The sequence below is a fragment of the Orcinus orca genome, chromosome 17 (assembly GCF_937001465.1).
Source record: "Orcinus orca chromosome 17, mOrcOrc1.1, whole genome shotgun sequence".
In the NCBI taxonomy this organism is placed as follows: Eukaryota; Metazoa; Chordata; class Mammalia; order Artiodactyla; family Delphinidae; genus Orcinus; species Orcinus orca.
Genome location: NC_064575.1, coordinates 83,182,358 through 83,196,926, shown reverse-complemented (window position 1 = coordinate 83,196,926; position 14,569 = coordinate 83,182,358). Strand labels below are relative to the sequence as shown.

At 55.6% G+C, this 14,569-nt stretch overlaps 1 protein-coding gene and 1 non-coding gene across 8 annotated transcripts in view; both read left to right on the top strand.

Annotated features, from left to right (window-relative positions):
* Positions 1–14,569, top strand: part of COL22A1 (collagen type XXII alpha 1 chain) — a 261,252-nt gene that overhangs the window by 169,427 nt on the left and 77,256 nt on the right. For all 7 annotated transcript variants that reach the window (XR_007472957.1, XM_049700887.1, XM_049700886.1 and 4 more), the window contains 8 exons: positions 1,906–1,938; positions 4,850–4,903; positions 5,176–5,229; positions 6,030–6,083; positions 7,837–7,890; positions 9,486–9,539; positions 12,156–12,260; positions 13,020–13,064. Coding sequence is in view for 6 of the 7 variants with exons in the window: in XM_049700887.1 (XP_049556844.1) it covers positions 1,906–1,938; positions 4,850–4,903; positions 5,176–5,229; positions 6,030–6,083; positions 7,837–7,890; positions 9,486–9,539; positions 12,156–12,260; positions 13,020–13,064 (453 nt within the window). In the remaining variant the exon portion in view is untranslated. The remainder of the gene's footprint in view (positions 1–1,905; positions 1,939–4,849; positions 4,904–5,175; positions 5,230–6,029; positions 6,084–7,836; positions 7,891–9,485; positions 9,540–12,155; positions 12,261–13,019; positions 13,065–14,569) is intronic.
* LOC117199702 (U6 spliceosomal RNA) lies at positions 14,287–14,391 on the top strand. The gene has a single exon (XR_004481025.1). It is a non-coding gene; the product is annotated as a U6 spliceosomal RNA (small nuclear RNA).

Below are 14,569 nucleotides of genomic sequence, written 5' to 3'. Positions count from 1 at the left end.
GAGCCTGAACACCCAGAAACCCCATTTGCAGTGTGACTGAGATGGGCCCTCCGTGGTCTTCTCTGTGTTACATCATGATGCCACCACTGTTTTCTCCCCACACACAGGCCCCTCAAAATGAGACGCAGCAAGTGTTTTAGAGTCAAATTTAGAGTCAGAACTGGCCGTGAAAAATTGTTGTTTAAGACTGGTAATATTTAATGTAGGCAAGTTTGCAGGGAAGGAGCACCGCCTTTTGGTGGGAGGCATAGTGGTAACGCTTATTTGAGAGGTTACTTGGTATTAACATATCATAAAGTGTCTGTCTAACCATCAGATTAGAGACTCCATCCCTAGGCATCTAGCCCGAAGAATTATTTGCACTGTGTGTATTTAAAAAATCACGTACAAGGATTTACATTGTGGTGTTGCTTATCATGAAAAATCACAGGCAACCTACATGACCAGAAGCAAAGAATTAACTAAACCATGGAATATGTGTATCATGGAATCCTACTTCATAAAAATTAAACACACACACGTGCATATGGCTTTAAATAGATGCCGATATTCCAGAAAAGTTAAGTAGCAAAACTAATTTATGAATTACGGCGCGTGTGCAGGCTAACACGGACTCCGCAGCCCACCTACATGATGTCCAGCATTCACTGGCTGTGTGAACTTCATTAAGAAGTTTCTTTCTCTGACCTTCAATCTTCTTACGTATAAAAGCAGGGCAAAAACAGATAAAACTGCTTCTTTTACTGTGAGGAATAGATGAGTTAACACATATCAACAGCCATAAATAATGCTTGCTGTTCTTATTTGTATAACTCTCGTGCAAAGTTACGCATTCCTATACACTCATAATTGCAATTGGAAATAGATACAAATGGGTCTAAAATATGCTAAACTGAAAAACAGTGTTTTCTTTTGGGGACGAGACTGGGGTTTGGACAGATGGAGGGCACGGTGTAGGAAATCCCCTTTTTTCCCTCCTTGTTGAATTCATTGCGTTTTTGGACTAGAACCCACGACGTCCTTTTGTCCACTCACTTATATTTGAGCACCTGCTGTGAGCCAGACGTTGGCAGAGCCTCGTCAGGGAGATACACTCTAGTCACGTGGCGGCCCAGACACAGGGATCCTGCAAATCATAGTAAATGCTGTGAAGGCAAAGAGCAGGTGCATAGCAAGGGGGCCTCATTTATATTTGAGTGGTGCAGGGGGAGGGAGATCTCTGAAGACAGGACATTCAAACACGAGCTCTGAAGGGTGGGCTTGGTCAGTCAGGTAAAGGAGAAGGGAAGCTCGTTCCAGGCCAGGGGAGCGGCGGGTGCGGGAGCTTTGAGATGGGAGGAAGCAGGCCGCCTGGGAAGTATTCATGCAACGCAGAGGGACGGCCATGCGGGGGACAGTCCATGGGGTCCTCAGCTGCTGGGACAGAGAGTTTGCATCAGCTGGGCTCCCTGGGCCCAGAGCTGAGTCCCGCAGCCTGGCTTCCTTGTCACCTGCGTCGTTGCCAGCAGCCGCTGGTGGTGGAGGGATCCAACGGTCCAGGCACGGCTCTGATTACTCGCGTGGATTCTTCCGTTTTGGCCCCGCCATACCCTGAGAGGAGAATGTGTCATCCCATTTCACCGATGAGAGCAGAGGAGCTGGCAGGTGTCCAAGGTCACACAGTTTAAGGTGGAGGTGACAGGCTTTGAGCTCAGGCTGCGGGACTCCAGCGTTCCCACAGCTAACCACTGTGCTTCCCGGACTGAATACCCGCTCGGGGACTTGAAAGGAGCACGGGATCCTAACTGTCAAAACTCGTCATCGTTACAGGAGCCCTCGGGGCTGTACTCTTTTACTCGGTAAATCTGTCAGAGGCAGATTCTTAACATCGATTCACGTCCTTCTCATTTCTGGTTTCCTTTTCAGACGTCCCCGTTCACGCCGCACCCAGGAATGCCAGTAAGTAGCAGCGGCTCCTCGGGGCTGCACGGTGTCCCCCAGCCTGGCTCGCGATGTCCCCGGGGGCTCTGGGAGCTGGGCCCGGGCTGTGTCCTAACTCTCAGCCCTTGCGTCCCAGTTGCTGCCAGGCATCTGGGCTCCCGACCTTGTCCTGGCAGCCAGTGGGGACAGACCCTGCAAGGAACCAGCTCCAGGGTCGGACAGGAGGTTCCAGGGGCCTGGAGGCTGCCTGCCAGTAGCCAAGGGCAAAGGCCAGCCTTCTCTTTGGGTAAAGTTACCTCCTCACTACACAGAGAGTGGCTGGTGGTTCCGAGCAGGACAGAGTCATGTGGGCTGGCAGAAGACCAAAGGGCAGAGCAGGCAGTTCAGTGGGTGTCTGCAGTGAGGGGCCCTGGGCCTGGAGGGCCTCGAAGGGACAGGTTGAGAGGGGCAGTTCGGAGGCCGGAGGGGACCCAGCCTGCGTGGAGGGTGGCTGGTGGAGGGACAGCTTGTGGCTTCTTGTGAAGATGAAGACGCTTGACCGAAAAGGATGCTCGCCATGGCTGCAGCCTCCAGGAACCTTTCCCTCCTCTTTCCACGAGCAGCCTCCATGGAAATAAGCGCGTTCAGGGGCTCTGCCTGCCGTGAGGTCAGCAAACAGCCTCCTGTGGCTCCTTTGCTCTCAGGGACGTGGTTCTCCCGCTGTTAGGACTTGACAGGCCGCACCACGCGCGGCGGCAGAGGGGCTTGTGTGGAGGATCCACCTGTTTCCACGCTTAAGTAGCTGTGACTTAAGAAGCTCGAAAGGACCCTGTATCTGATGGAAAAGAACAGAGTAGAGAGAGAGAGGCTGAGTCGGTGCCGGAATCACTGCGGAAGTGGGAGGATGATTTTGAGCTGCTTCAGAGGAGGAAACGAAGGCGAGAGGGCCGTCACGGGGCAGTGCGGCTGCAGAAGTGCTGGGAGATGCGGGGGGAGCAGGCTGGGTCCTCTCCTCTCTCAGAGGAAGGGCTCAAAGGGACAAGGCGGCAGAGCCTCGAACGCGGCAGGTGCAATGCAGGCATCGCTGTGACCGTCCCTGTGCCCAGGGATGGCCCGTGGCTCGGAGGAGTGACGCTCCTTGCAAAAGGCCTTCCTGAACTTAGCAATTGGGACTTGGTTGTCAGCCACGAGGCCCTGGCCAAGCCCCACTGTCTTCCTCTTCCAGGACCACACACACCTACGCAATGCCTCTGGGTCTCCCTCCCTCACGCCCACCCTGAGTCCCCAGATCTTGAGGCAGACCTGCACATCCAGCCTCTGCTTAAAGGAATTGCTCCATAAGAGATGATTTCCAAGGTGCTCCCATGGGAAGGGACTGAGAGAGAGCCAGAGGTCTGCCCAGCCTCCTCTTTGAATCGCAGTGGTACCACCTTCCTGCAGGGTCAGAGCTGTGCAGAAACCAGGAAGTCACTTTCAGATGCAAAGCAAGGAGCCTGTGTCCATGAAAAAAAAAAAAAAAGATTCATTGTGGATTGTTGCATGAATCCCTCTGGGGCTGCCTCATTGCCATGGTAACCGTGTTGTATTGATGGTTTTGAAAGATGTTCTTCTGTTTGATTTCTCCTTGCTCCCAGCTGTGTGCCTTCCAGCCCCTGCACACAGGGAGGGGCCGCGAAATTTGGAGGGGCGGCAAAGTTTGCAGCATGATTAAGAAGGGGAATAAAAAGGGGGAGGAGGGCTGGAAGGAGAGCCCCTCTTCCTGCCGCTCCAGGGTTGAGAAACCTTCTGGGGATGTCAGGGACCCCAGCGGGGAGGCCTCGAGGTAGCAGGGTGATGGCCGTTTGCGGAGAGCAGAGCAGGGGCTGTGAGATGGTGAGCAGGTCTGGAGATGTCAGAGAGGAGAAGGGAACCCATTCCTTAGCTGGAGGAGGGAGGGCCAGGCAGCCTCAGGCTTGGAGACACTGCCGTTAAGAACTTAAGTGAGGCTTTGTAACTGGTTTAGAAGCAGCCACCTCGGGAAGGCAGCCTGACTCCACCCCCTCAGCCTGCAAAGGATTCCCAGACGCCCAGCCAGTGCCCTGTGTCTGCTGAGCCCAGAGAGGGGATTTGGCTGGGCTGACATCACCAAGGGGGCATTTGGGGGAGAACGACGCTTCTGCATTCAGCGTTCAGCAGCTATTGATGGGCACCTAGTGTGCACCCCTGCAGTGCAGACTCTGCCTCCTGGCTCTCAGGCCCTGGGTAGAAATGCCTTGAGCATCTTGCCTGTGAGTCCCCAGGGTCTCTCCTCTGTCCTGGCCTGCCCACTCCTGGTTCCTGAGCCCGCTTCCTGCCACCCACTGTTCCTTCCCCCAGCTGGCAGAAAGCGTGTGCAGGCTCCTTCCCTGTGCGTCACCCGAGTGCATCCCGTAAGCCCTTTCATCTTTGCAGATTGTATCTCCAGTGACTTGTGGACCAGACAAAAGAATTTTGCAAATCCCCCAGCCCCCCACGGGAACTTTTCTAGGAGGAAACCATGCTAGAAATAAGGGTATTGTTGTCTGGTGACTGGAGCCAGAGTGCGTTCTTCTGAGCTGGTGGGAAATGGAGATTCTAGAAGGAATGAGCTTGCAAGAGCAACCTCATTTAATCCAGGCTCTCCGAGGTGTACTGTGCAGATTCCACTCAACAGCTGGTGCAGAGGGAGTGACACCCCCAGCCCAGGGCCGTGCAGACACTAACTTGGGGATCAGTGATAAGCTTGGGGGAGGGCAGGCAGGAGCCTCGGGGGCAAGGTCTCCAAAATCTGCCCATGCGTGAGTAGAAAGCGGCGTGGAACCTGCAAAGGGCAGTTGCTGGCGGTGCTGGCTTCTCCTCCAACGAAGGGGCGTGTGCAGGACAGGCAGGTCCGTGCGGCCTGACCTGAGGGTGGGCTGAGCATGTCTGCTGTACTCTGCTTCCCCACCGACAGGGAGAACAAGGGCCCAAAGGAGAGAAGGGCAATCCCGGCGCGCCTGGGGAAGCGGTGAGTGCCCTGGGCTCTGCGTCCTGTGCCCCTGCCCCTCGCCCCTCACTCTGGGCGGCTGGTTAGACGGGACGTCTGAGGGCTGAGCGGCTGCAGCTCTGAACTGCGCACAGGAGCTCCCTGAACTGAATGTGGCCCCTTCCTCCTCCCTTAGGGGTCCAAGGACGCCCCCCCGTGGATCTCAAATTATGCCCATTGCACGTGTCCATACCTCCCCCATCTGCCCGGAGCAGGGGTGTGACCTAGTCCATTGATAGGCTGTTTCATTTCAGGGATCACAGGGTCATCCTGGAGAACTGGGGCCTCGGGGACCCATTGGACCACCGGTAAGAAAACTCTCTGTCCACCTGTTGGCTCCTAGACCCGAAAGCCCCGCCAGCGCCTCCATCCCTCGCGGGCCCCTCTCACCTGGCATTCCTGGAGTGTCCACCAGGGGCCACTGCCACAGGCACTGCTGGGACTGAGTCCAGTGCCCTGGGGCAAGAGGACCTCACAAAGCGCCCCAAAATGCAGCCCCCGGGGGCAGGCCCCGCCTCTGGGGCCCAGGATGTCGCTGCTCTGTCGCTGAGGTGTCGGTGTCGGTGAGCTGGGCTCCCGCCATGCACTCCCTCCCCGACTCTGTGCGGCCGCAGCCGTGCTGGGGACCAGGGCTCCCCGAGGCTTTTCAGCGGCGGGAGGTGCCCTCCTCCCTCCCAGCCCCGATTGGCAGCTGCAGTTTACGTGACGCCTAGTGTGTGTTCGCGTCTGGATCGCATTTCCCTCAGTTTTGGCTTCGTAACCGGCTCTTTGTTGGGCAGTTGTTGGTGTTCTCTGAGAGTTCCGTGGGAGCGGCCTGTCTGGGCTCAGACGCCACGGGCCGCCGGCTGGCTGTGTGCCCTGGGCCGGGCTGTCCCTCTGAATATTGTTCACGTCAAGATAAAGGGTGGGTGCTGCTGTCCCGGGGGTGGGGAAGACGGAGTACGATAGCGGAGGCCAGGAGCTGTGATCTCTGCACCTTTAGACCCGCTCCCTGTCCTTCAGTTCGGATCACCTAATTCTGATGACGAAGGTGCCCTGATGTCCCCGCATGGGGCCGAGGATGGCGTTGCCTGTGGCTTCTCACCTCCCCGTTTTGTTTCCCGTGCAGGGTGCCAAGGGACAGGAAGGCGCGCAGGGGCCGCCCGGAGCAGCTGGGAACCCCGTGAGTCCTCCCGGGTCCCACAGGAGGGGTTCTGGGCCAAGCACCTGCCCCCGCCCGGGCTCCCAGCTCTGGGCAGAGTGTGGGGAGGGGGCCGGGAAAGCGCCGTCCACGCTAGAGGGCTGGCCGGGGCCGGAGCCTCCTGAGCAGCCAGGACCAGAGGCGTGCCGGCCTCTGCCACGTTCCCAGCGTCTCAGGGCTTCGTCCACATGCCAGCCCCGAAAGGAATCTCCCGCACACACATGGGTGGCGCACACGTGGACACACGCAGACGAGTTTGTCCCTCTGAGAAGCACGCCCACATGCACATCCACACGTTTGGAAACCGAGATGCACACGCACCGTGATGTGCGCACACATATGTACACCCGTATAAGGACGTGCACACATATAAATGCAGTTCCGGCAACTCCAGGAAGACAAGCACACGGGTACCCTCACGCGCTCGCTGCTCCTGGCCCACCTCCCTCAGGCCCAGAATCTCAGTGGGTCGGCACTCGTGCCCCTGATCTCTGACTAGCGTTGCGTCTACCGGAGCGGAGCCCCGAGCCCAGGCTTCTCCGGGGAGCTGACAGACTCCCGCAGGGACTCCCGGGAGGGGCGGTGGCATTAGAGCAGCAGCAGTGCCAGGCAGGCAGGACCGCAGGCCCCACGTGCCCGGCTGCAGTCTGCTCGCACGGCCCAGCCCACCGTGCATGTGACTTAGTGGGAACGGGTCAGCCCTGGGAGCTGGGCGGCGTGGACGTCGCAGAGAAGGGGCTCGCGGTCAGCTCCTCCGTGCTCCCAGAGAGAGACCCGCCCGAGCGCAGCCTGCGGGAGAGGGAAGCCGAGCGCAGGGGCGCGGGCGGCAGGAGAAGCGCGGGGAGGCTCCAGTACTGGGAGTCCCCTGCGTCCCCGTCTCCCTGGCGGTGACCCATCTGGCGTGTCCTCATCCACCTCTCCCGTCATACACTCGTCCAGCCACCAGTGTTCAAATCCACCTCCTCCAGGAAGCATGCCCTGATTCGCCAGTCAGATCCAACACAGGTACGCACACGCACGCACACGCAAGCTTTCCCCCTTCAGTGCCGGAACAGCCCCGGCATCTTCAGAGGGAGCCAGGGCGAGAGCAGTGCTGCCGAGGCCCGCTCAGGCTTCTGCCACCATCCCCACCGTGAACTCCCGCTCGGCCCTTCACCAGCGGTTGGTCACCAAGCCCGGGTCGTTCCTCCCGGCACCTTCTCCAGGGATGCCTCTTTCTGTCCAGCCCACGACTGCCTCTCGTGTCCTCTCTCTGGTCCCCGAGGCTTGCTTATGCCCTTACGGTCGACCTGCGTTATCCCGGAGCATATTTCTCTGCAACGCAGGTCTGCAGAGTTTGTCCCGTTTTCGGGGTTTTCTTTCCCCCAGGCTCTGAGGATAGAGGCCAAACCCCACCCGAGACACGTGCATGTTTGGATCTGGCCTTCCTTTCTGCCCGCCCCGCCCAGCACACATTCCACCTCTGCCGCCTACGTGCTGTGGTCTTAAGGAAGGTGCTAGGCTGCTTCTGTTCTCCTGTCTCCCACCTCTGTGCCGGAGTCCCACTCATTTCAGGCTTGGCGAGTTGGGGTGCACCCGGACAGGAGGTTCATCTTATCTGTGGAGGGAGTTTCAGGTTAGAAACGTTTCCAGCAAATCAGGGAGAATTGAATAGAAGGCAGGTTTGGAGGGAAACTGGGGGAGCTGCTTATAATCAATACCTTGGGCCTTTCTAACCTTCTTTGTCTCTTAATAGGGCGCTCCTGGACCTGTAGGTCCCCCTGGTTCCAGTGGCCCCCCAGGAAGTGCGGTGAGTAATCGGGGTAAGGGGAGAGGGCAGGGACACCAACACTGGTTGTGGCTCCACAGTGCCCATCTCCTGAGTTAACTCATTTATCCTCCACAAAACTCAGGGGTGTAGGCATCCTTACTCCCATTTCACAGATGGAAGAACTTGATGTCCCGACGAAGTCACCCAGAAAGTTACCAACCTGAGGTTCTCGGTAACTCGTGAGGTCTCTGGGTGGTAAATGAAGCTATGGTAACTGCAGAAGGCTGTGAGCATCACTGATGTTGGAATCAGCATCAGAGTTTGCCTTGGAAGAAACAAAAGGAACCTACAGAAGTGGAAGAGGCCCTGACTTCTGGGCTGCCCAGGTTCTGGCCACAGCTCTGCCACCAACCAGCTGTCGGGCCTCCGTGAGGGGCTCCTGGAGGCGTCCGCTTTTTCACCTTCAAGATGGAGAGCGCGGGCTGTGCGGGTTCACCCTTAACCTCCTGCTGCACTTGACTTAGGGAGACAGCTCCCCCGTGGGCCAGGGGTCTGCTTTAAGGACCCCAGCTTTAAGATCCACCTGAACGTTGATTTCAGCTGTAACGTGTGCAATGAAACACCCAATGGCATCTAGTCAAGGGTAACCGAGAATTGTGCTCCTGAAACAGATTGAGACCAGTCCTGTTCAGTCACCAGCCTTTCTGTTAATAATCATAGCTGTTCAGAGGACAAATGTGGGCATATATGTGTGCCAGGCACTGTTGTAAGGGCTTTACACGAGTTCGTTCATTGACTTCTCGGGACCCTGGGAGGTGGATATTAGTATTGCCCCCATTTTATGCAGGAGGAGACTGAGGCACAGGGAGACTGAGTCATGTGGTTAGTGGTTGCCGTGGATCCTGCTGGACCCTTGCCTGTACCATGTCACCCTCCCCACTGCAGTGCCAGCCACAGACTTCCAGGAGCCAACGTTGCATTCCTCTGTCTGAGGGTTTCCTATGGCTTTTAGAGACCTCACTGTGCAGCCACGTGACACGTGGCCAGGAGCACCACCCACCAGCAGAGGCATCCCTGGCTGATGGGTGTATAAACGGCCCAGCTTCTCCACTCCTGGTGGAGCCACTCTGAGTGTGTGTCCTGCGTTGGCCCCCAGAGCCCCCAGCAGGACCGAGCTCCAGTTACACGAACGTGTCACTCCCTGCCTGTCCTCCTTTTTCTCATGTCCCTGCTGGTGCTTCCGTGGAACACCTGCACCTGAGCCTTGTCTCAAAAACTCAACCTCTGGGGGACTCTGAAGACACAGGTGGAGCAGGTCAATGATGCCAAGGCCGTGTTCTTAGGTCACCCTCATCCTCCCCGAGGTCCCCTCTGAGAGCTGCAGCCCAGGGTGGGCAGGGCACCGGGAAACACATGCCTGCGTGGTTAGAGGTCTCGTGTTCCAGGTTGAGTGACAGACCAGGGGAGGAGCAGCTGAGGCAGGCTGGGGGAGGTGGTGGCGAGGAATTTAAGCCGGGGTGGGGGGGATGAGTGGGGACAGAGCTGTAATCATTAACTGAAAGGGGCTGATCACCCTTCTCTGGGTGCGGCAGCACTCTTGAACTTCACCTTGTCAATAACCCCTCTTTCTTCAGGGCCCCCCGGGCACCAGAGGCCCCCCTGGGAAAGATGGGGAGCGCGGCGAGAAGGTAAGGTGCAGTGTGATCTCTCTGCACACAGCAGCTGTTCTCAGCTTCTCAAGCAGGGAAGGAGGAGCCCGCTCTGCCCAGACCTGGTTTAGGACCCAGGGTCCGAAGGGCTTCTGAACAGAAGGATGGGAGGGGCCCTACAGTCGTATTGTTTAACCCTCACAGCGGACCCGTAGGGTAGGTGGATCCCCATTTGACAGAGGTGGGGACCGAGGCTCTGAGAGATTAATTCAGCTCTCCCACGTCCTGCAGCTAGTGAACCACAGAGCTGGTCGGTCTGACTCTAAGTCCATTTTCTCTCAGTTCAGCGCACCAACGTCGCCCTCCCACACCTTTGTGTGCACAGTTAAACCTTCCTGAGTTGTGAGAAAGAGCTTTGTTTATTAGGAAGAAGAGAGACACGGTGTCCCCCCAAAACGCCAACACCCCGGGGGCAGAGAGGGAGGTCCCATGGACTTCCGCGATCCCACGCCACGTTTCCCGAGCTCGCGTTTTAGGAAGCGTCTCGGAGGGTCACTCCTGACTTCTACTGGCATCTAGTGGGTGGAGACCAGGGATTCTGCTAAACTGTCGCAGGACGGCACCCCCTTCTCAACACAGAGCGCCCGTCCCGAATGTCAGCAGCGCCGGAGCTGAGAAGCCCGGACTGCAGGCACCCTCTGACACCTGCATGTTCTCGTGTGTAAAATGGAGACACTGAGCACAGGTGGCAAGGAGGAACTGAAGCACTGACGTGTCAGAGGGCGCGGCAGAGAGCCGGTGATGGGGGCTGACGGCGGTTCGCTGTCTCGAGCCACCACGTGAGGCTTCGCCTCCAGGAACCTGTGTCTCGGCGTCTCCACGGCGCCCGATGCCTCCTCCGCAGAGGGCCCCTCCCGGGACTGCAGTGTCTGAACTTGATGCAAATCCCTTCACGTCCACTTCGCCTGAGACCTTTGAAAGGAGTGATCATTTTATCTTTTCTATTTTGGCAAAATGCAACAAGGATAAACAACAAAATTTTACACTTTGGTGGGAAGGCTCAGTTTTAAAACACGTACTTCAGAGAGGAAAATGATTTACTGCAGAGAAAAATGATCCACCAACCTGTGGAAAATATCCTTAAGCGAGGGAAAACAACCTGGCCCATCGGGTTTTCCTAGATTACACCACGTCTGAAGGATTAGGCTCTATTTGGGGACGTAAGTGGGGCACTAACCACTTAGGAGGAGCTTAGAAGAGGGTTAGAAGAGGTTTTTGAGGACCAGTTGAGCAAAGATGAGAAAAGCTGTGAGCTGTTGGCTCGGTCAGCCTCAAGGGGGAGCCAAACACTTCTGCTTGTCTGAGCAGGAGCCTGGGCTGAGGTCCAAGACCCAGGGCTGCATTTGGAAGGGCACTTCCCTCTGGTGCTCTGCAAAGTGGTAAAAATCCCGGACAGCAGGATGTGTCCAGTGGCTGGCCCGAGGCTTGTGGAAGCTGATCCCACCCTGGGCCTGGAGACAGGTCCTCTCCATCCCTTGCTTTGCCCCTCCTTGGGGCATCGTACCTCACCTCACCTCTGCATCAAATGTCAGAGGCGGTCAGATTGCAGCCTAGGCCCGAGAGAGCCCTGCCTGGGAAAGGGAGTTCCTGCCTCTCACGTGGTTACACCGCAGCGTTCCACAACCAGGGCTGCTTCGGGGCTCCTGGCTTTGTGGTCAGAAAGGGTGAGCAAACTCCAAGCCCAGCTCCCTCATTAGATCCTGGCTGTCTGTCTCTCCCCACTTTGGAGCCCCGGGCTGTGTTCACATCGCTGAAAGTCTGTCATGTGAAAAGGGATTGGATTTCGTCTGTAGAGCTCCAAGGTTGAATGCCAAACATCTGGAAGATTTCAGAGAGGGTTGGCTGAATATAAAGGCACACTATGTAATGGAACTGCCCAATAAAGGGATGAACAGCCTGAGAAGGTGGTGAGCTCCCTGCTCTCATAGGAGTCCAAACAGAAATGGGAGGACTGCCTGGAAGAGGCACACATGATGGTTTCCTGCGTGGGAGGAAAGTTGGACTAGAAGACGACTAGCATCCTTCCTATTCCCATGTTCCACGTTGTATAGTTTGCTAAGGCGGCTGGAACAGCGTATCACAAACTGGGTGCCTTAAACAACAGAAACTTACCGTCTCACCATTCTCACCGTGTCAGGAAGTCCTCAGTCAAGGTGTCAGCAGGGTTAGCTCTTCCTGGGGGCTGTGAGGGAAGGATCTCTTCAAGGCCCCTCTCCTTGGGGCCTGATGGCTCTCTTCTCCCCACATCTTCACGTTGACTTCCCTCTCCACATGTCTGTGTCCAAATGTCCCCTTCTCGTGAGGACACCAGTTCATACTGGATTAGGGTCCATGCTACCCTAGTATGACTGCATCTTAACTAATTACATCTGCAAAGACTCTATTTCTAAATTGAGATACTGGGGTTAGGGCTTCAGCATATGAATTTTGGGGGGCACATTATACAACCCATCTTTCTATGCCCTCAGAAGGGGTGGGCTTTCTGAAGCAGGGCATCACCAGGAAGCCCACCAACCCCCTTCAGGTTGGTTTACCACTGAAAAGCTTACTCTCTGCATGTCACTGATCCTGGACACTGTCCACTTTTCCTTCCAGGGAGCAATGGGAGAAGCAGGAAGCCCAGGGCCAGGTGGCCCCAGGGGCGATCCTGGTGCCCCTGGGCTCCCAGGGCCACCCGGAAGAGGGAAAGATGGAGAACCGGTAAGTGTCGGGTCCAGGGTTTCTGTGCCCATGACGATCAGGCTGGAATTAGAAGAGAAAAAAAGAAAAGGCTCACTGGTCAAGCTTTGCAGAAGCGGAGTCATAGCCAGTGAAAGCAGGTGGACTGGGAAAGGGGTCTTGGGTGGGGGAAGCGCCTTGCTCCCGTCCACTTCAGGCCAGTGCAGCAGAGTCCCCTGTGGACTGCTGGCCGCGTGCCAGGCTCCAGGCTGGACGCTGGGGACACGGAGATGGGTGAGCGCCTGTGCTGTTGAGATGCTCATGAGACAGCCAGGCAAACATAACCGTAGCTCAGGCAGTCCTGGAGTACACATCCTGGAGAAGGGCTTCCTGGTTTGTGTAAGTCTGGGGAAACCTTGCACAGGAAGTGGCATCTGTGCGAAATGTGAAAGTTGGAAGAAATTACTTTTTAGGCAGAACAGCACAGAGAGGGTGGTCCAGACAGGTAAACCGTATGTGGAAACGCATGAGAGCGTTGTGTGCATGGGGACTTACAAACGTGTTAGAGTGTCACAGACACGAAGTGAGATGTATTAGTAAATTTTGCTGCAGTAATGAAGAACCCCGAAATCTCAGTGGCTTTCAGCCCTTAGCACTACATGAGGACACAGGGACCTTTCCTCTGTACAAAACAGGTCACGATGAGAGTCCCATCCACCTGTGGCCCCCCGCGGCACAGGGTAGATGGGTAAGTGCTCACTCATGGTCCCATGGTTATGTTTGTGCCATTCATTCTGCCAGGGACTTCGTGGACCACCTGGATCACCTGGACCTCTAGGAACTAAGGTAGGTTTCTCTAGCGAACTGTGAATGCCATGGGTTGCACTTAGGGGCCAAACAAAAGTTAATTGTCAGCATCTCTGGTCACCTCAGTTTACTTGCATGTTCATCACTTTCCACTTAACTAAAGGCTCTGTGACTCTGAACTGTGACATTAGAGTAGTTGCCACATAATTGTTGCTTAATAAATGTTTGCAGTGAAATCAAGTTGCAAAAGATGCTTTCAGCCAGCAAAGCAACGGGTCTATCTTGTATTATTAGTTTAACTGGGGACACAGACGATCCCCAAATTTCAGATGATTAGCACAGGAAAAGTTTATTCCTCATTCACAGCGTGATGGGAGCTGTGGTGGGTGAGGAGTCCTCGTCTACCTGGCCGTCCAGGGACCCACGTTCCTCCGGTCCAGTGCCATCCCTTCCTCTGGGACTTCAGTGTCTCCCAGAACCTCCGTATGCGGTGGCAAATGAGGGAAGAGACGGTAGAGGATCTTGTGGAAGGATTTTGTGGGCCAGGCCTGGAGGTGATCACTCATTTCCACCAAACTCCTGACACTACGGGGGAGGAGCGGTCGTCCTCTAGCTGGGCCCTGGGAGGGAAGGCAGACGCTTTGGCAAACAGCAGGCATCTCTTGTTCAGTGCACCTGCAGCCACAGCTCAGAAGACAAGACTTCACCCCTCAGGGAGTGTTCTTAAGGGAACCTTCCTGAGTGACTAGGGAAGTTTTCCTGGAGTTATTTTCACAGCGAAGCAGTCATTCATTGAGTCAAATGCATCCATTAACAATACACTTATTATTTCATCCATTGCATATCCACTGAGCCTCTGCCGCGTGTCAGACCTGGAGGTGGGCTGTGGGGTGACAGGGGTGGGTGTCACGTGTTCCCAGCCCTCTGACAGCTCAGGAGCTGGGGGAGAAGCAGACTCACAAGTGCTGGGATAGAGGGAGGCTGAGGCACAAGTGAGCTCAGAGGAGCCTCCCGACCCAACCTCGTTTGGCTGTGGAAGGCTTCTTGGAGGAGGTGATGTTTCTCCTGATTTTAAAGTGCATGTAGCCATTGGAAGGGGAAGGTGAGGAAGGAGTTCTCTGCAGGGTCCTAACGTGGGAGAAGGCCATGGGAGCGTGAGACAGAATGTGTTCAGAGTAGAGCGTGTGCTGTAAATGCACCTGCAGCCAATGAACCATCATTTGACCAGCTCAGACGTATAAACCTAAGAATGCGTGTGACAGGGCTCGCCTCGGCAGCACAGATACTAAAACCAGGACGATACAGAGAAGGTTAGCGTGGCCCCTGTGCAAGGATGACACAAATTCATGAAGCGTTCCATGTGTTTTGGCTAAGTGATTCTGTAAATAGTTAAATAAAATTTAATAAGTGAAAAATTAAATAAAATGCAGTAAAGTTTAGAATTTATGTACAAAAAGAATGTGTGTGACATAGTCAACGATAGACATTAGAATGTTTATTTTTTGCTTTAGTTTAACATATATTCAAAATCACATAAGTTAAAG